This window comes from Heterodontus francisci, chromosome 6 (assembly GCF_036365525.1).
Source record: "Heterodontus francisci isolate sHetFra1 chromosome 6, sHetFra1.hap1, whole genome shotgun sequence".
NCBI lineage: Eukaryota > Metazoa > Chordata > Chondrichthyes > Heterodontiformes > Heterodontidae > Heterodontus > Heterodontus francisci.
In genome coordinates this window covers 9601431-9627085 of record NC_090376.1, presented here as the reverse complement: position 1 = coordinate 9627085, position 25655 = coordinate 9601431, and the positions used below count along the sequence as shown (strand labels likewise).

The 25655-nt window shown below is 42.0% G+C and overlaps 1 protein-coding gene across 1 annotated transcript in view; it reads right to left on the bottom strand.

The window, feature by feature from the left end:
• Positions 1 to 25655, bottom strand: part of uvrag (UV radiation resistance associated gene) — a 381920-nt gene that overhangs the window by 318839 nt on the left and 37426 nt on the right. The window contains 2 exon segments of the mRNA XM_068033092.1: positions 1464 to 1538; positions 11521 to 11682. Of these exon segments, the coding sequence (XP_067889193.1) occupies positions 1464 to 1538; positions 11521 to 11682 (237 nt within the window).

Genomic DNA, 25655 nt, shown 5'->3' with positions numbered 1-25655 from the left:
ATATATTGCCTCTCCCTATTCCTTCTACCAAATGCATCACCTCACATGTCAGTATTAAATTCCATCTGCCATCTCTCTGCCCCTTCTGCTAGCATATGTCCTGTTGCAGGCAGTGCACATCATCCTCACTGTTTGCCACACCTCCAAGTTTGGTGTCATCAGCAAATTTTGAAATTCTAGACTGGATTCCAGGATCCAAGTCATTTATATATAGCAAAAAAAAAAAAGCAGTGGTCCCAGCACTGACCCTTGGGGAACACCACTGTCTACCATCCTCCAATCTGAAAAACAACCATTTACTACAGCTCACAGTTTTCTGTCCTTAAGCCTTAGTTAAATATTGCTGAATGTTTATTTAAAATATCAGTAGAAGCGGAGTGAATAGAGGCAATAGGGTAAAAACTGAAAGGGGGAAAGGTACTATAAAGGTAAGATAAGTTAACTTGTCTGGATGGCTTGCTTCCCAGGTTGCTAAAGGAAGTGGGGACGGAAATAAACTTGCAGGGCGACGGGGAAATAGAGCGGGCGAATGGTATGACGTAATAGCTTTGTGGAGAGCCATCATGGACTCGATGGGCCTCCTTCTGTGCCCTAAATGACACTATGATTCGAAGTCCTTGATTGCTATCCACGTGATGCACATCCAGAATAAGCAGTCAAATCTTATTATTTCTAAACCAGGATGGGGTCTGCTAGTTCAGAGCACTCTAGCTTGCTTGGACAAAGGGGTAAACCAGAAGCAAGTGTCCCAGCAAAGATATTTCTCTTGTGTCTGTATGGACAAAATATACCTCATGCATGACCTTTCCTCACTGTTTGCAACAGATCAGTGTATGCAGAGCTCGGGAACAGGGGCCTCAATTTCTGGTTCCACACCCACAGCAACTTGTCCAATCACACCAGACATCAGGCGAACAGATAATTCAAGCGTAAGCATACCAGTCTGCTAAAAGCAGCTTACACTGTTCCATATTAATTTGCCAGCTGCTGCCACTGCATTACCAATGTAAGCTGACATTTACAAATTAATGCTTACTGCAAAGTAACATGCAGTAACCAATTTAGGCAATTGTATCAAACACGGTAATTTAAAAAAAGATTCTGGGCAGCACAGATTAATAAAATGCATATTTAAGCCACAATTCAGTTAACAGAAGAATTGTTACCAACAGGGAAAGATCTTCAGACCCAAACTAGTCTATCGTTTTTGATGCATCAACCCCACCTGTCCATCTTCTCAATATCCTTCAATCACTTCTGTCTCGAGAAATGCAAAGTACTTCGAGCCCACTTATACTCTCCATTTGAATAGCCTTCTCTGGTAATTTATTCCTTAACTTCATCGTTTTTTGGTATAAAATGTCAACTTATTTTCTCTCCAATTTTAGAATGACAGAGAAGAGATTATATTCTCAGCAAAGGCAAGAACTGAGTGACATGAATATAGGTGAAAATGTTTTTACCTTGTGATCAAAGGGTGTTCCATAGTAGCCATCATTCAAGCCGAATATTACCTCGTTGGGATTACGTGCACGAATCTAAGCAAACAAAGGATCCCTCTCGAGTTAAAACAAAATCTAAGAGTAACACAGGCAGAGTTTACAATAGAATGGTACAACTGTATCTGCAATTGATATTTCTCTTATTCCTCTCCTTCCCCCAAAGCCATGACCTCTTAGGTTTTTTCAGACGAAAAACTCACAGAACACTGCTATCACTTCCTACATTACAATTATGTCCACACTTCAAAATACCTTGGTGGCTGTGAAGTGCTTTGGGATATCCTGAGGTTGTGAGAGATGCTAGAAAAATTGAAGTCTTTTATTTTAAATTTTTTTTGCCCCACAATTTGAATTAGCCAGTTAATTGAATTAAGCAGGTTTGAATCATTAGGAGTAACCATGTTTGTCATCAATGGCTGCTCCACTGTGACATACAATAATTCTGAAAAGGTAACTGCTTCTACTGGCAGAAACTGCATTTAATCTGGAGGAAAAGCGCTGCATAAACTTATCTTGATGCCTAAAGGTAATCTACCAAAACTACAAAATAACCGACCATCTTGACAACATCATGGCCAATAACAAGGGACCGTGTGGCCAACAAACATTAGACCATCGTGCTCCAGGCCCAATAGTTGTGTTTGAGTTTGGTTACAAGTAACTTGTTTTTTTTTTTAACAAGACCTTTCATAACCTCTTGGATGCCCCAAAGAAATTACCAGTGAACTACTTTTGGGCTCTATTCACTGTTGCGAATGCAGCCAATTGACACACAGCAAGCTCCCACAAACAGCATGAAATAACGGCCAAATTTAATTCTTATTAATCTGTAAGTGATGTTGGGCCAAAAGATAAATATTAGCCAAGACAACAGCATAACCTTACCGCAACCCCCCCAACCCCCTTCTTTTCTTCGAATAGTGCCAAGGGATTTTATACGTCCATTTGGGAGTGAAGCTGGTAGATCACCCATCCCTAGAATGAGATGAATCAGAATTCCCTCAGTACTGCACTGGGCTATCAGCCTGGACTACATGCTCAAGCCCCTGGATTCGGGTTTGAACTGAAGACCTTGACTCAAAGGTGTGTTTACTGCCACTGACCCAAAGCTAACAGCTAAACAAGATGCCATGGCCCTATTCAAAACAGCAGCATGGAGTTCTCACGCAGTCCCAATCAACATATCTTTCAATTACAAACAAAAACATGTGATTCATTTAGCTAGGTGTTTGGGGGAAACTTTGTTGCAAGTGCAATTGACTGGTGTACATAACCACACAATAGTAACTGCACTTCCAGTAAATTATTTTCTAAGTGCTTTGGGATGCCCTGAGAGATGCAATAAGGTATTAAATAAATGTAAGCTCTTTCTTTCTAATTTAATAAACCTTAATGTTAAAAAGGTGCAGATTTGTTCCACACTGGTATATCATCCATGAATGTGACCACAGGCAATTGTCAATGTGCAGCCATTCATCACTATCTTGCTCATGCACCAACCCCAATTAATATTCTAAGACCCAAGACTTCAAATACTTATAACCACCCAGTGCAATAGGCTTTGAAGTACACCATGCAGCTACTAAAAGCCATAAAGTCTGACATGATAGTCAATAGCTTATATCAAGGTCAAAATTGGGCCCATTCGTGAGGAAATGAAATCCAAGCAGAACACATGCCCCATTCATACACAAGCTAGGTGCAGATGACTCAAGAAAAGCCGCCATGCTCTACCTGACCTGCTCAGCTGAAAGAGGATGCATGGCAGTGAACGTAAAGATTTAAAAACATGCACAAAATAGCAAAGGTGAATTCAAACTGCCTATTCTCTATGTAACAAAGTATGAACTTCAAGTCAAAACTTCATAACATTAAGGATTGCCCTATATAGGTTAGTCACCTTGTGGCATGGGGTCAGAGTGGAATGCACTGGCCCAGAATCTCCATTTTAGCTGATTGCAGCTCATCACCAGTATGATGGAACATGTGCCTGACACAAAACTATGCCCGATCCAGGAAAATCATCTCGACAGAGTAGATAGCAAGAAACTGTCCCCATTGGCTGAAGGATCCAGAACAAGAGTATACCAATTTAAAGGTGATTGGCAGAAGAAGCAATGGCATCATGAGGAAAAATGTTTTATGCAGCGAGTGGTTAGGATCTGGAATGCACTGCCAGAGTGTGTGGTGGAGGCAGATTCGAACGACGCCTTCAAAAGGGAAGTGGATAATTAACTGGAGAGAAAAAATTTGCAGGGCTACGGAGAAAAGGTGGGGAAGTGGAACTGGACGTGTTGCTCTTGGTGAGCAGAGATTGCTATTGTTAGTAGAGATTTGCAACGGCAAGAATCTCATTGCTTTAAGCTGCCGGTAAACTGAATTTTCTTTTTACATTGGGAACCAAGTTCTGTGCAATTGATTGCACAGGCTTTCTGGATTTAAAAAAGTGAAACTCCCCCCTCTGCCACCATAACAGGACTAGACGCCAGTGATGAACATGATCCCTACCCACCAGCATTGCCACTGTTTAAATCATGGGAAATATGTTCGTTAGGATACTTCCCTTCTTAGTATGTGCTTACATACAGACTGCTACGGGAAATCAGGAGTTGTGAACATTGGCACAGATGGGACAAGAGTTTCTTTGACATATTTCCTGACCCACTCCAATAACTAACTAAAGCAGAGGGAAGGTTGCTATATTTGAAGGAGGAGGAACCGGGAGAATCCCAGGACGTAAACACACTAAGATTCCACTTTCAATTCAAAGGTGGCTGTTATCAGTAGGTAAAAATTCCATTGGAGTCCACATCCTTGGGGGAGGGCAAGGGTTAATACTCTCACACCAGATCTCTACCCAGTTACCCCTACTGGCAAGAGCACCTGTACATACAATGGGTGAGAACTATTATTATATTTGACTAGTAATATTGTTCCTGCTCCTCTGCTCTTAAAACTCCCAATCCGCTGTGAAGGAAATACAATCAAGAACACATCTGACAGGTAACAAGTGTATAGGGGTCTGGGGCAGGGGTGGAAGAACATTCCCTTAACCTCAGCTCAAACTCACGAGCTGAATCAGTGTGCTCCCCAGTCAATTTCCAGTCCCTCAGAAATCCATTGCTCTTTTTACTTCTTTGTCTGTGACAAGTCAATCAGTTTGCTAGTTCCAATGCTACTTCATTTTAAGACTAACTTCTACTCAGGTGATGACATTTCCGACAGCTCAAATGACTTTGAATTTGAGAAATGCACATAGAAACTAATTTCACCCGATAGCCTGCTCTGGACAAAATCTGGTTATTACATTCATATTATTTCATAGAATGGAGGCAAAACGCTGCTGGAATTCTCAGATACAAAGTGGATACTATGCAACAGTGGTGCAGTGGTTAGCACCGCAGCCTCACAGCTCCAGCGACCCGGGTTCAATTCTGGGTACTGCCTGTGTGGAGTTTGCAAGTTCTCCCTGTGTCTGCGTGGGTTTCCTCCGGGTGCTCCGGTTTCCTCCCACATGCCAAAGACTTGCAGGTTGGTAGGTAAATTGGCCATTAGCAATTGCCCCTAGTGTAGGTAGGTGGGAATGTGGGAGAAATATGGAATTAGTGTAGGATTAGTATAAATGGGTGGTTGATGGTCGGCACAGACTTGGTGGGCTGAAAGACCTGTTTCACTGCTGTATCTCAATAAAAAAAAAAATAACACAAGGCATAGCAACTATATAACAGTTACATTAAGCTCTGGATGGCCCCCATCTGAAAAAACTGCATCCAATTCTGGGCATCACATCTCAGGAAGGATATATTGGCCTTGCATGGGTGCAGCTCAGATTCACCAGAATGATATGAAGTAAAAAGGTTAAATTATGAGAACAGATTGCATAGACTAAGCTTGTATTCTCAAGCCTAAGAGATTAAGGGGCGGTCTAACTGAAGTGTTTATGATTAAAGGAGTTAGAATCATAGAGTTATACAGCACAGAAAAGAGTTAATAGGGTAAAGAGAAAGAAACTATTTCCTCTGGTCAGGGGGGTTCAGAACAAGGGACATAACCTTAAAGTTAGAGCCAGGCCATTCAGGGGTGATGTCAGGAAGCACTTCTTCACAAAGGGTAGAGAAAATCTGGAACTCTCCATCCCCAGCATAGAATTGCACTTAAGTGTAGTGCTTTTGTCTTCTTTTTGTTTATTCCACTGACCTCAGGTTTTTGGAAGTCCCAGATTTCACTATGATCACACTACAATTCCCCGAGATCCTATAATGAAGTGCAGTGCCTGCTCATGCTGAGCCACTAGTCCACAGCAAATGAATGTTTGTTTTATTTTATTTTATTTTTTATTTAGAGATACAGCACTGAAACAGGCCCTAATTTTAATGCCCTAATTCCTGCTTGAATTGTTTCTATTCACCCTTTTTTCTGTGTCTACTCCTGCAATCCTTCCCAATAATGTACATCCAACTTAATTGATACCTTTGTAAAATATTACATGCTTCCAGCAGTTGCAATGAAATATTGTGCTAGCTGCTTAACCCTTGAATTCCAGAATAGCCCATGCTTCTTTCATCAACACAAAATAATTTAAGAATACCCTTCAACAGCTCTTCATCTGAAGCATTATTTTACACCCTGAACCCTCCACCTGCAAAACATAGTTTAAAAGTCTTTTCTGCTTACTTACTGGAAGAGACTGCTAACTTCAACACCTTGTACACTTCAGTTCCTCACGGAAGTCTGATGTAATGAGAAGTTCCCCACCAACCACCAGCACTTCAGATATGTACTTTTTAACTTATTGTTTTTGCACTGTGGTTTCCAACAACTATGATGTTTCCACACTTCCACCAAGCTGCTTACCAATCCCCACCAGACCACTGATTTATCAGACTAAAATATTTTTTGTTTTCTTTATTATTTTGCTTGGGAGTCAGGTTTGGTTCAGTGGTAGCATTCTAACACTAGAAAAGAATTTGCATTTAAATAGTAACTTTCAAAGCCTCAGGTCATCCAAAAGCATTTTACTACCAATGAAGTACTTTGAGGTGCGGTCACTGCTGTCATGTAGGAAACATGGCAACCAATTAACCTAACGCAAGGTTCCACAAAGTAGCAATGAGATAATTACCAATTCATCTGTTTGAGATATTGGCTGAAGGATAAAAGTTAGTCAAGACCACTGGAAATAACTACCTATTTCTTCTTCGAAGTAGTGCCATGGCATCTTTGAAACCCAACTGAGACGGGAGATGGGGTCTCGGTTTTGACAACTTGCATTTATAGAACACCTTTTAACATGGTAAAATGTCTCAAGGCGCTTCACAAGAGCGTTATCAACTCACCCGAAAGACAGCAGTACTGACAATTCAGCACTCCCTTAGTACTGCATGTGCTCAAGTTTCTGGAATGGGACTCACAACCAGAATCTTCCAACTCAGGGGAGAGTATGCCACAACTGAGTCAAGGCAGACATCAGTTAAAAAAATCCAACAGCCACTCTGGTCACTCTTCAGGGTGTAATGTTCCTGATAAACGCTGGGTGCGAGGGGCACGGAGAGTGGAGACTTTGCCAGAGACGTAGTCAAAGTGTGAAGGTGGGAATTTGGTTCATGTGGGAATTCAGCAGAGGGGGAAAGAGCAATTGATGTGTCATGTTCCAGCATAAAAGGTAAGTGATTAAGTTGGTGAACATTTTCTCTTTTTCTTTTGTCTAAACTAAGTAATTTTAATTGGTGTTAGTATATTAATTGGAATAGTAACCAGAAGAAGCTTGAGACTCAAGTGATTTATTTGTAACATTTACCAGCAGTAGTAAAGCTTACTAGTAGTGGGGTTTTCTTAATCATAAATTAAGAAAAATAAATTAACACATTGTAAAGGTGGCAGGGCAGGTGATGTGTTGCAGGTGCAGTATGTAGGAGCTGGTGGGCGGCAGCATGATCCACGGCAAATGCATCTCAAGTATCTGCAGCTCTAGGAGCTTCAGCTCACAGTAAGTGAGCTGGAGGCCGAGCTACAGACACCGCGTTGCATGAGGGAGGGGGAAAGTTACCTGGACACTTTGTTCCAGAAGGCAGTCACACCCCTTAGGATAGGGCAGTCTGATTTGGTCAGTGGTCAGAGACAGGAGGGTGCGACTGTCAGTCAGACAGATAAAGGGATCGAAAAGGTGGGAGTGAAGGAGCCTCAGCCCTTGCAATTGAGCAACAAGTCTGAGGTTCTTCCAGCTTATATGAACAAGAGCGAGGGCTGTAGTGTGGATGAGCAGACTGACCACGGCACCATGGTAGAGAAAACCATTTAAGTGGAATGAGTTAAAAAGAATGTAGTGGTAGTAGGGGACAGGATTACGGCCGGCTCAGGTCTGCAAATGAAACCCGACCAGAGCCCGACAGAACCACATCTGACCGCGAGCCAGCCAGAGTCCTTCCATTTTTTCCCGCGCCCCACCCGAGCTGACCCGACCATCAGTGAACCTACCTTCCGTTTTTCACTTTGTTGCTGATCTGCACAAGCTTAAAATAACTAGTCCAAAAATTACATTAACATTGGAGCCACTTACCTGAGGTTTTGATAGTGTGTGTCCAACCCGGACCGACCCGAGCCAGAATGCCGGACCTGGACATGTGACCCGAACCCTACATATCGTCGGGTTCGGGTCGGGTAACCGGCCATTAGGACAGTATAGTCAGGGGCATAGACACTGTTCTCTACAGCCAAGGTCGAGAATCCAGCAGGCTGTGTTGCCTGCCCAGATCCAGGTTTCAGGACATCTGCTCAAGGCTGTAAAGGAACTCGAGTGGGAGAGGGAGGATCCAGTTATCATAGTCCATGTAAGTATCAATGACACAGATCGGACTAGGAAAGAAATTCTGCTATGTGGAGCTAGGCACTAAATTAAAAGGCAGAACCTCAAAAAAGTCGAAAAAAGGCTAAGGCCTGAGAATTGGGAACATTTTAGAATTCTGCAAGGGAGGACCAAGAAAACGAATAAATAAGGGAAACTAGCAAGAAACACAAAAACAGACTGTAAAAGCTTCTATAGGTATGTAAAAAGGTAAAGATCAGCAAAAACAAATGTGGGTCCATTATAAACAGTCAGAAGTTTTATAATGAATAAGGAAATGGCAGAGAAACCAAGTTACTTTGTGTCTGTCTTCTCTACATCGTAGGGAAAATTCTAGAAGCTGTAATAAAGGATGTGGTAACAGGACACTTACAAAATAGCGGTAGGATTGAGCAGAGTCAACATGGATTTATGAAAGGGAAATCATGTTCAACAAACTTGTCGGAGTTTTTTTGAGGATGTTACTTGTAGCACAGATAAATTGCAAAGCATTAAGGTAGATAAGTCCCCAGAGCCTGATGGGATCTATCCCAGAATACTGAGGGAGGCAAGGCTGGTAGCCTTGACAGAAATCTTTGCATCCTCATTGGTTACAGGTGAGGTCCCAGAGGACTGGAAAATAGCCAATGTATTTCCTTTGTTTATAATCCAGGAAATTATAGGTCGGTGAGCCTTACGTCAGTGGTAGGGAAATTATTAGAGAGGATTCTTCAGGACAGGACTTACTTCCATTTGGAAATAAATGGACTTATTAGCAAGAGGTAGCATGGTTTTGTGAAGGGGAGGTCGTGTCTCACTAATTTGATTGAGTTTTTTGAAGAAGTGACGATGATTGATGAAGGAAGGGCAGTGGATGTTATCTATATGGACTTTAGTAAATCCTTTGACAAGGTCCCTCATGGCAGACTGGTACAAAAGGTGAAGTCACATGGGATCAGAGGGGAGCTGGCAAGATGGATACAGAACTGGCTCCTTCATAGAAGACAGAGGGTAGCAGTGGAAGGGTGCTTTTCTGAATGGAGGGATGTGACTAGTGATGTTCCGCAGGGATCAGTGCTGGGACCTTTGCTGTTTGTAGTATATATAAATGATTTGGAGGAAAATGTAGCTGGTCTGATTAGTAAGTTTGCGGACAACACAAAGGTTGGTGGAGTTGCGGACAGTGATGAGGATTGTCAGAGGATACAGCAGGATATAGATCGGTTGGAGACTTGGGTGGAGAAATGGCAGATGGAGTTCAATCCGGACATGTGAGGTAATGCATTTTGGAAGGCCTAATGCAGGTGGGAAGTATATGGCAGAACCCTTAGGAGTATTGACAGGCAGAGAGATCCAGGCGTACAGGTCCACAGCTCACTGAAAGTGGCAACGCAGGTGGATAAGGTAGTCAAGAAGGCATTCGGCATGTTTGCCTTCTTCGGTCGGGGCATAGAGTATAAAAATAGGCAAGTCATGCTGCAGCTGTACGGAACTTTAGTTAGGCCACACTTAGAATATTGCGTGCAATTCTGGTCGCCACACTAACAGAAGGACGTGGAGGCTTTGGAGAGGGTGCAGAAGAGGTTTACCAGGATGTTGCCTGGTCTGGAGGGCATTAGCTATGAGGAGGTGTTGGATAAACTCGGATTGTTTTAACTGGAACGACGGAGGTGGAGGGGCGACATGATAGAGGTTTACAAAGTTATAAGCGGCATGGACAGATTGGATGGTCAGAAGCTTTTTCCCAGGGTGGAAGAGTCAGTTACTAGGGGACATAGGTTTAAGGTGAAAGGGGCAAAGTTTAGAGGGGATGTGCGAGGCAAGTTCTTTACACAGAGGGAGAACACAGAACTTGTTGCCGGGGGAGGTGATGGAAGCAGGTACCAAAGAGACATTTAAGAGGCATCTTGACAAATACATGAATAGGATGGGAATAGAGGGATACGGACCCCGGAAGTGCAGAAGGTTTTAGTTTAGGCAGGCATCAAGATCGGCGTAGGCTTGGAGGGCTGAATGGCCTGTTCCTGTGCTGTTCTTTGATAAAGGAGAACCAGAGGATGTGATGTATTTATATTTTCAGACAGCTTTTGATAAGGTCTAACACAAGAGATTAGTAAACAAACTTAAAGCACATGGGATTGGGGGGAATATACTGGCATGATTGAGAACTGGTTAACCGACAGAAAACAGGAGGAATAAATGGGTTATTTTCAGGTTGGCAGGCTGTGTCTAGTGGGGTATCGTAAGGATCAGTGCTGGGGCCACAACTATTCACAATTTATATCGATGATTTGGTTGCGGGGATTAAACATATTTCCAAGTTTGCCGATGACATAAAGCTAAGTGGAAGTGAGTTGAGGAGGGTGCAAATACACTTCTAGTGGATTTGGAGAGGCGAAGCTACTGGGTAAAAATTTGGCAGAGGGAATACAATGTCGGGAAATGTAGGTTATCCACTTTGGTCGGAAAAACAGAAATAGAATATTTCTTAAATGGAGAGAGGCTGGCAAGTGCTGAACTTCAAAGGGACTTGTGTGTCCTTGTTCACGAGTCACTGAAAACTAACATGCAGGTACAGCAAGTAAATGGTATGCTGGCCTGCATTACAAGAGGATTCGAGTATAGAAGTAAAGATGGAGGGATTGTCTTATGAGTAAAGATTAAATAGACGAATCCTTCATTCTCTTGAGTTTAGAAGAATGAGATATCTCATTCAAACATACAAAATTCTTACAGGGCTCAACAGGGATGCAGGAAGGATGTTTCCCCCAGCTAGTGAGTCCAGAACCAGGGGTCACAGTCTCAGAATAAGGGGCAGGCCATTTAGGACTGAGATGAGGAAGAATTTCTTCACTCAGAGGGTGGTGAATCTTTGGAATTCTCTGCCCCAGACTTTGGAGGCTCAGTCGTTGAGTATGTTCAAGACTGAGATCGATAGATTTCTACATGCAGGGATAGTGCAGGAAAATAGTCTTGAAGTAGATGATCAGCTATGATCTCACTGAATGGCAAAGCAGGCTCGAAGAGCTAAATGGTTTACTCCTGCTCCTTTTCTTATGTTATGTTCTTATGGTTTCATCTGCTCACTCAGGAAATGGAGTGCAAAAGGGCAAAAATTATAAAACAAAGATAGTTGCCACACATTTCCGCAATCTCTTAGGTTCTTTTATGCTAGTCGATACAGGATGTGGATTTTACCTGCTGTCCCAAGTATTTGAGTCCATCAAGATTCACCTTCCACTCAATGACTAGCTGATATTGTCCTTTCTTTCCACCCCAGATCCTCACTAAGAAACATGAAACAGAAGTATCAAGACGGTCTGGCATCAAGCCAAAGTCTAGACTCCTCCATGTTGGATTCTGCAACACAGGAAAAAATAAAAATTAACTAGTGATAGCTTTGTACAGTAGAAACAAGACAGAAAAAAGACATTTCTATAGCGCCTTTAACAACAATTTTGACAAGGACATTTGAAAGCACCATACAGCCAATGAAGTACCAGGTGTAGTCACTGTTGTAATGTAGGAAACACAACAGGCAATTTGCACACAGCAAACTCCCAGAATCAGCAATGTGATAATGACTAGATAACTGCTTTTTTTTTTTTTAAAAGTGATGTTGATTGAGGGATAAATATTGACCAGTACACTGGGGAGACGTCCCCAGCTCTTCAAAATAGTGAGATGGGATCTTTCACATCCACCTGAGGGAGCAGTCGGGGCTTCGATTTTGTGTCTCATCGGAAAGATAGGACCCGAGACAGTGCAGTACTCCCTCAGTACTGCATTTAAGTGTCAGCTGATTTTTTGTGCTCAATTTCTGGAGGGCCGACTTCAACCAACAAACTTACGACTCAGTTGCTGTCATGTTCAGTGGAGCAAAGAAACACTGCAGAAATCTAGTTTATATGGCGCCTTTAACATAATAAATCTTCCCAAGGCACTTCGCAGGAGCATTATAAAACAAAATATGGCACCAAGCCACATAAAAAGAAATTAGGTCAGATGAACAAAAGCTTGGTTAAAGATGTAGGTTTTAGGAGTGTCTTAAAGGAGGAAAGCAAGGTTGAGAGGTGGCAAGGTGTAGGAGGGTAGGGAAGGAATGACAGAGCTTAGGGCCTAGGCAACTGAAGGCACAGTCAGTAATGGCAGTGTGATTAAAAACCAGGATGCTCGAATGGCCACAATTGGCAGAGCACAGACATCTCAGAAGGCTTTGGGATTGGAGAAGTTTACAAAGATTGGGGTGGGGGGTAGGTGAGGCAATGAGGGATTTGAAAACAACAATGAGAATTTTAATATCCAGGACTGGGAGCCAAAGTAAGTTAGCAAACACAGGGGTGACAGGTGAATAGCACTTAGTGCAACCCAAGACACGGAGAGTTCAGCTGACCTCAAGTTTACGGAGGGTGGAACGTGGGAGACCAGCCAGCAGTACATTGGAATAGGTAAAGTCTAGAGGTAACAAAAGCACGAATGAAGGTTTCAACAGATGAGTTAAGACAGGGGCAAAGTCAGGCAATGTTATGAAGATGGAAATAGCTGTTTTGTGATGGCACAAATGTGGCTGGTAGCGCATCACAGGGTCAAATATGGTTGCGACAGAGTGGTTTAGGGGGAGACAGTGGCATAGTGGTAATGTCACTGGAATAATCCAGAGGCCCAGGCTAATGCCTGGGGACACAGGTTCAAATCCCATGACAGTTGGTGGAATTTGAATTCAATTAATTAAAAAAGACTGGAATTGAAAGCTCGTCTCAGCAATGGTGCCATGTAACTATATATTGTCCTTAAAAACCCAACTGGTTCACTGATGTCCTTTCGGGAAGGAAATCTGCCATCCTTACCTTGTCTTGCCTACATGTAAACGCAGACTCTCAACAATGTGGTTGACTCTTAACTGCCCTCTGAAATGGACTAGCAAGCCACTCAAGAGCAATTACGGATGGGCAACAAATGCTGGTCTGCCAGCGACACCCACATCCCATGAAAAGAATTTTAAAAATGCTCATCCTTCTCGACCTGTCTGCAGTCTTTGGCTCAGTTGACGACACCATCCTCCAATGCCTCTTCATTGTCGTCCAGCTGGGTGGGACTGCTCTCACCTGATTCCAATTGTATACTGATTCTAATTGTATCCAGAAAAAGAATGGACAGATATCACTGGCAATGGTTTCTCTCCCTCACTGTTAGGTGTCGCCCGAGGATCTACCCTTAGCCCCATCCTATTTCTCCATCTACATGCTGCCCCTCAGTGACATCATCTGAAAGCACAGCATATCTTATCTTTGTTAGTCACATAGAATGTAATTTGTAACTTTGATAAGAGCCGTTTTTGTACTGTGGCAGCGGCAGAAACCAGATTAGAGAGATTTCAAACATGGAGTTGGGAGAGATGAATACAGATTTTGGAGGTGACAATACGTTCAGAGACTTGAGACAAGGGAGGTTAGAGATGAGGTGCAAGTTTGCAAGGACGGTGAGGTCAAGCTTTATTTTTTGAGAGGGGAGATGACAAGATGTGAAGCAAAAAGGGACAACACCTGAGGAGAAAGAACAGTTCAAATGTCAGCTAACATGGGGACCAGGAGAGGAAGTTGGGTGATCAGCAATTTATATGGTCGAGGGAGCAGGGAGTGGACCTTGTGGAAAAGATAAGCTTGGAGAGAGCAGAAGGGGAGACAAGAGAGTAACTACAGAATGATGCAAGTTCAGGGCTACGGTAGCAGGGAACTTTAAAGTAAGTTGGGCCCAGTGGGCTAGTGAAAGGGAGGGACTCAGCAGAGGCAGCTGATCAGATGGTCCTGATCTCAGTGACAAGGAAATCCATGGGCTCCGTGCACTTATTGCTGGAGGTGATAGTATAAGAGTCAAGGGAGATGAGTTTAAGATGACTATTTGCAGTAAAGGAGCAGAGGCTGGGAGTTTTGGGGGGTTGTGGGTCAGCATCTGAGCATTCCAAGATGACCCTGAAATAGTGAATAGTTTTAGCAGACAAGAGCAGGACCCGATGGTCCTTTATATGGTCCAGGCAGTTTAGCAAGATTGTTAAACCACTTTACATCAAAAAATTTCAGCTTCCTGCATAATCTTCAATATTCAGTTTTTTATTCACCATTTACATCTTCAGCTCAGGTGGAACAGACTACCAAGTGGTAACAGATAGCTTTAACAAAATCAATGGAGCTGGATAGATTTTTGGTGAAAAGTCATTAAGGCTATATGAGAGCACAGTACAATATTTCTGGAACTTTGAGACCAGCCAGACGGACCACAATGATTATTTCTTGACCAAATCCCACCAATTCCTAGATTTCAAAAAACCATAAAAGAGAGAGAAAAAAGGGGAAAATGCTGAAAACGCAAAGAACATACAGGTCAGTGGCTCAATGTAGACCTTCCACTGCAGCCCGTGTGTTCCTATTATTCTCAAATGAATAACTAACAAGTGTGCTTTGAAATGAACAACTCGTAGGTTTCACAAAGACATGGAAATTTTCATATCCTGTAGATATTCACCACTAAATGTATTTTCTGTTTATCTTTTTTACTGTTTTAATGTTCATGTGTAATATAAAAGCCTCTAGGACCCATTTGGGTCAGCCCAAAGAGATTTGACCAAAGTCAACCTAATATTACTGAAGCAACCTTTATTCATCTGTTTATTTGCATGATTTGTTCAAGCTTGCAGGCAAACTGCAGCTTAAAGGGGAAACTGGAAGCCTTCTGATTTTGTTACTGATGGCAGAAACAATTTTGAGAAAGCCTTAAAAAAAAAATGAAGCTTTGTGCTCCAACAAACTGTATTAATCTTCTGTTTACTGTATTTAAGGACTGGAGTGACTGCTGAGCCCATGCCACCCTGGTGAAATCTTCAAGTGTACAACTTTAGCAATAAAAAAGCCTCAACATCCACTGGCCATGCCATGCAGTTTGTGAAGATCTTTTGAAGCACACAGCACAATTCATTCATTACCTACTTGGTGATGCGAGGTTTTTGATTGTTCCTCAGCCAAGTCCATCTAAGTCTAAATTTGCCAATAGACATAATTGGAAGGATAATGCTAGATCAGGGCACTCACCATAATTTAACATGCCTTCCTTTACAACCACATGATCCCTTCAACCCTCTCCAAGTAACACTAAGAATGAGATTTAACCACTATGTGAAGGGTAGTGTGAACAATGACCATCCCTGGAGCTGCTTTATCAAGTCCATTCATTTCGAATCCAGCAGATGGGGGAAAAGTGTGAAAAAAAACAATTAGCCACAAAGAGGCTAAATTTAAATTGCAGCTCTAAATTTCTGCCTGCCTTTAATGTAAACTACCTTGGATCTCAGAGTACAACCTAGCAATAGTCAAGTGAAAAGGATCAGGGAGTTTCTGTAATAGCAGTCAATCTGCAAATCTGTTTTGTGCCCAATAGCAAGTTGGGAAGCTACCCCCATTGCCACTGCTGTGAACTAACTTTAGGTACTTTATTAAGTTCCCATTTTGCAGGGCTCACTGCAATTCCTATACATGACCCTTACTTCCCCCTATTAAGCAGAAGTTGCAGCCCTGCGGTCACCTGTCACTGCAGCCACTTAGTACTCGCACAACCGCAGGTTCACAATTAGCTAATTTCTGGTACTAGCTCTAGTTAAGCGAGAACAGCAAGCAGGTACAACAGCACAAGTTCAAGACATTACCAAGTCTGTGAAAACTACACCCAGTTCCTGGATATAGGGGGAGACGGTGGTGTAGTATTAATGTTGCTGAACTAGTACTCCACAGGTCCCGCCTAACACCCTGGGGACACGGGTTCAAATCCTACCATGGCAGCTAGTGGAATTTAAATTCAAATAATTAAATTATAATTTTTAAAAAATGGAATTGAAAGCTAGTCTTAGTGCCATGAAACTATGGATTGTCGTAAAAGCCCATCTGGTTCGCTAATGTCCTTTCAGGAAGGAAATCTGCTATCCTTACCTGGTCACAGAAGCCACAATTGCTTCCTCAAGCAGTTAAATGTGAACTCTTCACCCTCCCCCTTCCTGTCCCTTGGTTCTACAATTTGAGGGAACTTCAAACTAATCGAGCTTCAAGTGAACGATTCCCTTAAGAATTCTGAATACCTCCCAAGACTGCTCTACTCTTGGGGAAACAATCCCACTTTCTTCAACTGTTCATAGTTCAGATGCCTCCTTTTCTGCACTGCCTCCAATGCCTGGACATCCTTATAGTAGCACTCCATATGCAAACAGATACCAGTCAGGATTTAAGTTCAGTGCCTCTGGTTACATATCAAGATTCAGTTACCTTCCTTTATAACTGACAAATAATGCACTGTCAGTTTCAGTATGTTAAACATCAGTACTCCCAAAAGTCATTTAGATTCTGCACAGCAGTCCAAATCAAAGTCACAAATTACGTCCAATGTGACCATGACAGAGGCGCACAATCCTTCCACTTCCTTCTCCAGCAATGTTTGGTACAGTTGACCACACCACTCTCTAATGCCTCTTCTCCTTTGTCCAGCTGAGTGGGACTGCCCTTGTCTGGCCCCACTCTTAGTTATCCTTTCTGTAACTTGCTGCTGCAGAAATAGTTACAGAAATATTGACATTTCTTTTAATATTCTGAACCAGTTTCTTAAATTTGTTCAAAGGTTATAGACCTGAAACATTAACTCTTTACTCTCTTGCCACAGATGTTGCCTGACCTGAGTATTTACAGCATTTCCTGTTTTCCTATTTTACCTCTCTTGACCATTCTTCAGCCTCCTTTTTTAAAATCATCCATAGCTTTATAATGAGAAAAGCCTCCAGTAAGCTATTACCCAAAATGGCACGCAAAAGAACAGCAAGCAAATAAAGTCAACATTTTACAAAATCCATCACATGTACCAAGTTTAATTGTTAGGTTTGTTATTCAAATTAGACAATAGCAGTTCTTCAAATAAAAACAAGAAATGCTGGAAATACTCAGCAGATCTGGCAGCATCTGTGGAGAGAGAAGCAGAGTTAATATTTCAGGTCACTGACCAAATGCTTTCTTAAAATCCACATTACCTTCATCAACCTTCTCTGCTACTTCATCAAAAAATTCAATTAGATTTGTCAAACATGTTTTTTTTTACAAATCCGTGCTGGCCATCCTTACTTGACTCAAACCTCTAAGTGTCCGTTGATATTTTCCCTGATTATAGTTTCTAAAACCTTACCTACCACTGATGTTAAACTAACTGGCCGAAAGTTGCTAGGACTGTCTTTACACCCTTTCTTGAATAAGGCTGTCACATTTGCCACTCTCCAATCCTCTGGCACTACCCCTGTATCCAGGGAAGATTGGAAAATTATGGCAAGCCCTTCTGCTATCTCCATCCCCACTTCCTTTAGCAATCTGAGATGCAAGCCATCCAGACCAAGTGACTTATCTACCCTATGCATAGCAAACCTTATTAGTACCTCTCCCCCCTCAATTGTTATCCTATCCATTGCCTCTACTTTCTCTGCTTCTACTGATACTTTGTCAGCCTGAGTGAACACTGATACAAAGTACTCATTAAGTATATTAGCCTTGCCCTGCACTTAAGCATATATTACCCTCTGTCCCGAATAGACCCCAGTCCTCCTCTTACTACTCGCTTACTATTTACAAGCCGGTAGAAGATCTTTGGGTTCCCTTTTATGTTGACTGCCATTCTATTTTCATATTCTCTCTTTGCTAGTCTTATTTTCCTTTTCACCTCCCCTCTCAACCTATTGTATATGGCCTGGTTCTCACCTGATGAGTTCACCTGGCATGTTTCATACACCCTCTGTTTTTTGTTGCATCAACTCTCTCTCCCTCGGTCAACCAAGGAGCCCTGGTTCTTGATTTCCCTACCATTCACTCTTGTTGGCATGTCGCTAGCCAGTACCTGAAGCATCTCTTCCTTAAAGATAACCAATTGTAATGATACAACTCTTCCTGCCAGCCTTTGGTTCCATTCTACCCTGGTTAGATTCCTTCTTATTGCATTGAAATTAGCCCTCTTCTAATCTCGACATTCTGCTTTATTTTGTTCCTTGCTTTTCTGCATTACTGGTCTAAATCTCATGACAGGATGATTACTCCTATCCAAGTGCTCCCCCAAAAACAATTGGTCCACTTTGCCCACCTCATTTCCCAACACCAGATCCAGCAATGCTTCCTTTCGAGTTGGTCTGAGAACGTACTGATCAAGGAAGTTCTCCTGATCACATTTCAGAAATTCCTCTCCCTCCTTTGCCTTTACTCTTAAAATTATCCCAAATCGATAATTGGCGCAGTGGTTAGCACCGCAGCCTCACAGCTCCAGTGACCCGGGTTCAATTCTAGGTACTGCCTGTGTGGAGTTTGCAAATTCTCCTTGTGTCTGCGTGGGTTTCCTCCAGGTGCTCTGGTTTCCTCCCACATGCCAAAGGACTTGCAGGTTGATAGGTAAATTGGCCATTAGCAATTGCCCCTAGTATAGGTAGGTGGTAGGGAAAATATAGGGACAGGTGGGGATGTGGTAGGAATATGGAATTAGTGTAGGATTAGTATAAATGGGTGGTTGATGGTCGGCACAGACTCGGTAGGCCGAAGGGCCTGTTTCAGTACTGTATCTCTAAACTAAACTAAAACCACCAATGGTTCTTGCACATCTGATTTCTCTGCAGATTGGCTCCTCTATCGGTCAGTATTTGGAGGCCTATAGAATACCCTCAACACGTGATCATACCCTTTTTGCTCCTCAACTCTAACCAAATGGATTCTGTCCTTGTCCCTTCAAGGACATCCTCCCTTTCCAGCACTGCAATATCTTCACGAATCAGAACTCCCACCCCACCCCCTCTTTTTCCTTCTCTATCTTTTCTGAAGGCTTTGTATATTTGAATATTAAGCGCCCAGTCCTGGCCATTTTAAGCCATGTTTCCCTTATTGCCACTAAATCATATTCCCATACTGCTATTTGTGCTTGTAGCTCACCAACCTTATTCACCACACTTTGTGCATTTACGCATATCCTTACTTTGCATTCCTCGTAGTCCTCCTCAGTCCACTCTCATCGAATACAGAACTACTCCCTTCTCTAGTACTGTCTAACACTCTCATGCTGCCCACCTAATACCTTGCCATTTCCTACTTTAGTGCTGTCACTTCCAACTCTGTGTACCTTGGTGTTCCTCTCTTGTATCATTACCTGGTTCCCACACCCCTGCCAAGTTAGTTTAAACAGTCGGCAATAGCACGAGCAAATCGCCCCATACGGAAATTAGTGCCAGCTCTTTTCAGGTGCAATCTGTCTGGGCTATACAGGTCCCACCTTCTCCAGAACTGGTCCCAGTGCCCCAAGAATCTAAAGCTCTTCCTCGTGCACTATTTTTCCAGCCACACATTCATCTGCACTGTCGTATTTCTATACCTGCTTGCACGTGGCACTGGGAGTAATCCAGAGATTACTACACTTGAGGTCCTGCTTACTAATTTCTTACCTAGCTCACAAAACACTTTCTTGCAGGACCACACCCCTCTTACTACCTATGTCATTGGTACCAATGTGGACCACGACTACTGGCTGTTCCCACTCCCCCCTCAGGGTGCTCTGCAGTTGTTCGGTGACATCCTTGATCCCAGCACTAGGGAGGCAAAACACCACCCTGGATTCATGTCTGCGGCCACAGAAACCCTTGTCTGCTCCCCTATCAAATCTCCTCTCACTATCGCTTTTCCAGTCTTCCTTGTACCCTCCTTGTACAGCTGAGTGACCCATGGTACCATGGCCTTGGCTCTGGCTGCACTCGCCAGATGAACCATTGTTACAAAAGTGCCTGTGTCTTGTTAAATATATTGTTTGAGTATTCATTTTTGAAAGATGCAGGAAAAGTAAAACTTTTGGGTTTCCAAAGGGGGTCATGTAAAGGCCACTTAACTTTGAAAAACAGTCCCTGGAAATGCTTTTTAAAAGGGTTACAGAGGTCTTGAGGAAAACGAGCAGTTCCAGGAAACGACCTGACTTCCAGCTCACTAAACAACAGAGAACTGTGGACACCCTGGAGAAGTTGTTTACAAACAAGTGACAGGTCAAGATTGATGGAGGTCAAAAGGCTGACCTCCTGTTGTCAATTTCACTTTTGATTTGTTTTGAATTGGGATTGAATTGTATATAAAGGGAAAGAACTTCCAAGAAGAGAAGAGAATTCTCAAGGAAGGAAAAAGCTCAGATTCCCAACACCTCTCTAAAAAGACCCCGAGAAGTCCACTGTGTCAACTCATCTAGTCTCAAAGAACAAAGTAAATTACAGCACAGGAACAGGCCCTTCAGCCCTCCAAGCCTACGCCGATCCAAATCCTCTATCTAAACCTGTCGCCTGCCTTAGAAGAAAAGCTTGATAAAATAATTCTCAATGCCACCTGAAAAGAACTGTTCTGAAAGAACTGAGTGACCCATCTACGTATACTCGGAGGCTCGACTGTATGCCAGTTTAGAATGCAACATATCCTATCTGCTGTTTCTTTGAGTATGAGCAAGTATTCAGTCCAAGTGGTTTTTTTGGGTCTGTAATAGAGCTCTAAAAACAAAAATCCCTTTATCTTTCCAATGTGAGAGAGTGTGAGGGGCTAAGGTAAAAAGGAAACTTTCATATTTCCATCTGTGTGTGTGTTAATGCTTTACTTAATTACAGGTTTAAGACTTGTTTTATAATAAACTGATAATTTTGTTGTTTATGAAGGAAACCTGGTTCGTGTATTTTATTCTGGGATAAAGAGTACATGACTGACTGTATTGGTAAGTCGGAAAAAAATTTAAAAGCATGTTGTGATCTGTGGAGAAGTGGAGCTAGAACAAACAGTGCACTTCTCCCACCTCAGTCGTAACACCATCACTATTCACAGTATTCAGAACAGAGTTCCTGTTTGAGTGTGAGATGCACTCTCCTACACTACTTGCCTGTTTCTTCTTGGCTGTCTGGTGGTCACCCGTTCTCTCTGCCTGCATACTCTTAAGCTGCAGGGTGACCACTTCTATAAACATGCTATCCGCAAAACTCTCAACATCTTGGATGCTCCACAGTGATGCCAGCTGCTGCTCAAGCTGCTACAACTAATGACATTTCCCACACGGATGGTTATCCAGGATCTGAGAAGCATCCTGGAGCTCCCACATAGCACAGGATGTGCACTGCAGAGGTTGGAGCAGCCCTGTCATTCCTCTATTAGATAATAAACCTTGGTACAACAACTAAACCCTGCTGCTAATACCAATAACCCTTCCAATTGTAATAAACCTTACCAATACGAATAACCTTATTGCCGCTAATAATAAACTTTACCAATACTAATCTACCTTTCCACTATTAGTACAACTACTGTTATGAAATACTTTTTAAACAAGTATTTTTAAGGATTTCTGTTTTAGAATCATGGACATTGGTTTATTTGGGAAAACAGAAAAGGGTCACAGAGGTCTTGTTTGTAAACAACCTTTACTAGAAGTCACATTCCTTAAGTTCAATAAACAAACTTTGGTGACTTGGGGAAGATGTTCAGAAGAGAAATGACAGGTCAAGGTTTATGACGGTCAGGTCACTTTTGGGATACTGTTTTGGTTCAGATGGGGAGTGGACTGTGTTGAAAAGCAGTTGGCGATCAACCTGCCAACCGAGAAACACCCAACTCATCTTTCCTGCACCTCGAAGAGACCCAGAGAAATCCAGTGTGTCAGCTCCTCTTTCCCTACCTCTTTGAAAAACCCTGCAAATCCAGAGTGGGTTAAGTGAAACCCCTGATGCCACATTTCTCCTGGAAAGCCTACCAGACTACTTCGACATCTCCAGATCAAACTGCTCCAGAAAAGATTCCAGTGATCTGTCTCAGTATACCCAGACACCAGACCGAAAGGGACAACTGACATCCTTCCATAGCTTCTCTTTTTCCTTCAAGAATTAAGAAGTATTTGGCCAAAGTATTTTTCTTTTGTAAAAGAGCTCTGCATAGAAAATCTGTACTTTACAGTTACTCTGTGTGTGTTTGTGTGTGTGTGCGCGAGTGAGCGAGTCTAAGGTAAAAAGGAAACTTTCATATTTCAAATCTATATTAGTGCTTTGCTTCATTACTGGATAAGTCTTGTTTTATAATCAACTGATAATTTTGTTGTTTATGAAAAAAACCTGGTTCGTGTATTTTATTCTGGGATAAAGAGTAGAGTACATGACTGACCGCATCAGTACCTGTGTAAACTTTTAAATGTATGTTGTGACCTATGGAAAATGGAACTCGAAAAAATACAGTGCATTCCTCCCGCCTTGGTTGTAACACTACCAAAAATAATAACTGTACCAATAGTAATAGTATTAACTACAAAATAATCCCAGTGTCAACCTAGATTACATGCTCAAGTCTTGGAATGGAGCTTGAACCTGCAACCTTCTGACTCAGACGAAGGTACTACCACTTAGCTCAGCAGAGTAAAATGCAGCAGGACCTCCATTTGATCAGTGAGTAGATTTTGAACCGTATAGACCAGGAAAGTTTCAGGTTTCGGAAATTGATCTCAGCCTGGACATACAACTGGCATTGATATTCTTGTGATGGGAATTCCCACTATTCATTAAAATCTCCAGGTTTTCCAATAACATTGTACTCATGCATATTCATAAAAGGAAAGACTTGAATTTATGTAGCGCTTTCCACGACCACTGGACATCTCAAAGCACTTTACAGCCAATTAAGTACTCTTGAACAGTAATCATTGTTTTAATATAGGAAATGAGGTGGCCAATTTGCACACAGCAAGCTCCTTCAAACAGCAATGTGGTAATGACCAGATAATCTGTTTCATGGATTTGATTGAGAGATAAAAATTGCCCAGGCGACTGGGGATAAATCCCCTGCTCATCGAAGTAGTGCTGTGGGATCTTTTACATCCCCGCCGAGAGTAAAGGCCTGCTACCCGACCAGAACCCGACAATGTGTCGGGTTCGGGTCGGGTCGCTCCTTCAAGTCTGGTCGGACACACACAGAAGTCTTGCATTTTGCTCTGCTAGAGAGGAGAGTGTAAAAGTTGAAAAACTTACCTGAGCGTGGATTCCGGGACATCAAGAAGGGAAATTCGGATTCTGCACAGTGAGCGACTCAATGACAGCTTCCTTAATCCAAAAGTGGTACAGTGAGCGAGTGCACTATGGAATCAAGGTAGGTAACCATTCCGGTGGGGCTTGGAAAAAGTGGAGGGACTCGGGCCCGACGTGGTTCTGTCGGGTTTTTATTTCCTGGTCTGAGCAGGCCTTTACCCGAGGGGCAGATGGAACCTTGATTTAATGTCTCATCTTAAAAATGATATCTCCAACAGTACAGTACTGCACTGGAGCGTCAGCTTTAATTTCTGTGCTCAAGACCTGGACAGGGACTTGAATCCAGAACCTCGTGACTCAGTGGGTGAGTGTGCTACTAACAGAGTCTCGGCTACTACATCAGCCTTTAGTCCTTCAATAACCTTAAGTACTTAGTAAACGACTGCATCACTTTCAAGAGAGCTCACATTTCCAATATAGCACCATTTCTCTTTACATTCTTTACAATCTTTTTTTTGCATTTATTTCATTTCATCTTAGTTTGTTCAGTTTGCTTACTCACTGTTTTTTTCAGGTTTGCACTTGCTGCTGTTCAATATTCAGTGTATTAACACCTAATCTGTACTAATGCTTTGTCTTTCAACACACCATTAACATATTGTTTGCCTTTGCTCCGTGACCTTTTGGTCAGCTATGCGGCCTGGTCCAATCTAGACCTCCTTTGTTACCTCTTGCCCCACCCCCACTTCACTTGCTTATAACCTGTGACTTTTCTAATATTTGTCAGTTCCGATGAAGGGTCACTGACCCAAAACGTTAACTCTGCTTCTCTTTCCACAGACGCTGCCAGACCTGCTGAGTGGTTCCAGCATTTCTTCTTTTTATTTCAGATTTCCAGCATCCGCAGTATTTTGCTTTTATTATAGCACCATTACTAACCAATCTAATGGATTTTCTTTTCCTGCTGACTTAAGTGACATGAGATAAAGCTGTTAATTTTTCAATCAGGCCCTTCATCTCAGACAGCCCTAGCCAACTTTGTTCATAATCTATGGATTGGCATAATGCAATGTGTGCCCCATAATTCACAAAATGGTTCAAACTCAATACTCGACCCAGTTATATAAAAGGTGTAAAAATAATCAAATGGACCATTTACAAAGCAAATTATCAAGTCAACACTTTCAGGTTACTTCATAATTATCAATTTACTGACACAGCTTTCAGTTCCACTAAGTCTTCCATGACTGCCTTTACAGTTCAACGATTGACACTTTTCCAGTTACAGGATTAGCTATTAGCATTTTAGTACATAATGTCAAAAGTCTAGTTCAACAAAAATATTTAAAGCAGAAGAACATGAAAAGGACATTTAGCCCCCAAGCCTGTTCAATAAGACCATGGCTAATCTGCACTACAACTTCATTACCTACCTCTGTGCCATATTACTTGATAGCTTCATCAACAAAAAGCTACTGATCTTTAGCCCTGAAAGTCTACATTGATCTATATTTAGATATTTTTTTTTTTAAGGGACCGACATAACCCCAGCTTTCCACAACCCCAAGTGAAAAGTGCTTCCGAATTTCACTGCTAAATGATTTAGCTTTAATTTTATTTCCCTCTATTCTGAAGTCTCCCACCAGAGAATAGTTTTTCCGTATCTAACCATTCTATCATAGTCAAGAAGTTGATTAAATTACCCCTCAACCTTCTAAATAGATGGGAATAGAACAAAATTAAAATGTTCATAGTTCCAAGCTCACTATTTTCAAAATTGAAACAGTATGAAATGAATATCTAAACTAGCAATCTGAATTCAACTGGGGGCTCCAACTTGAAAAGAATGAAAATTTACATAACTTCAGTATTAAATACAAGTCTACCGTACTGAGATTACTATTTAAAAATAAAGTGTAATAATGGCTGAGAAAAATTTTGTATGAGTTACAATCTGTAGAATTGAGTCTTTCAAACCTGCATTGTGTCTATAGAGAACACTCAAGTCCAGGGTGAACTATTAGGCTACGGGTCTCATTAGCAGTGGGATAAATTAAGTACCAATAATCAGCAGCACACTTCATTAGCTTCAGTGTGACTTTTCTTGGAAAGTATTGGTACCAGTGCTGTGAATAAATTTCTAACGCTGTTTAATATACATATTGCTTGTGATTTAGTGAGGTATTGCTATGTGCAAAAGATCCTGCTACTGATAGATCAATGGTTTTGTGTTTCATTAAGTACATGATGGGATTAATTTCATACTAAT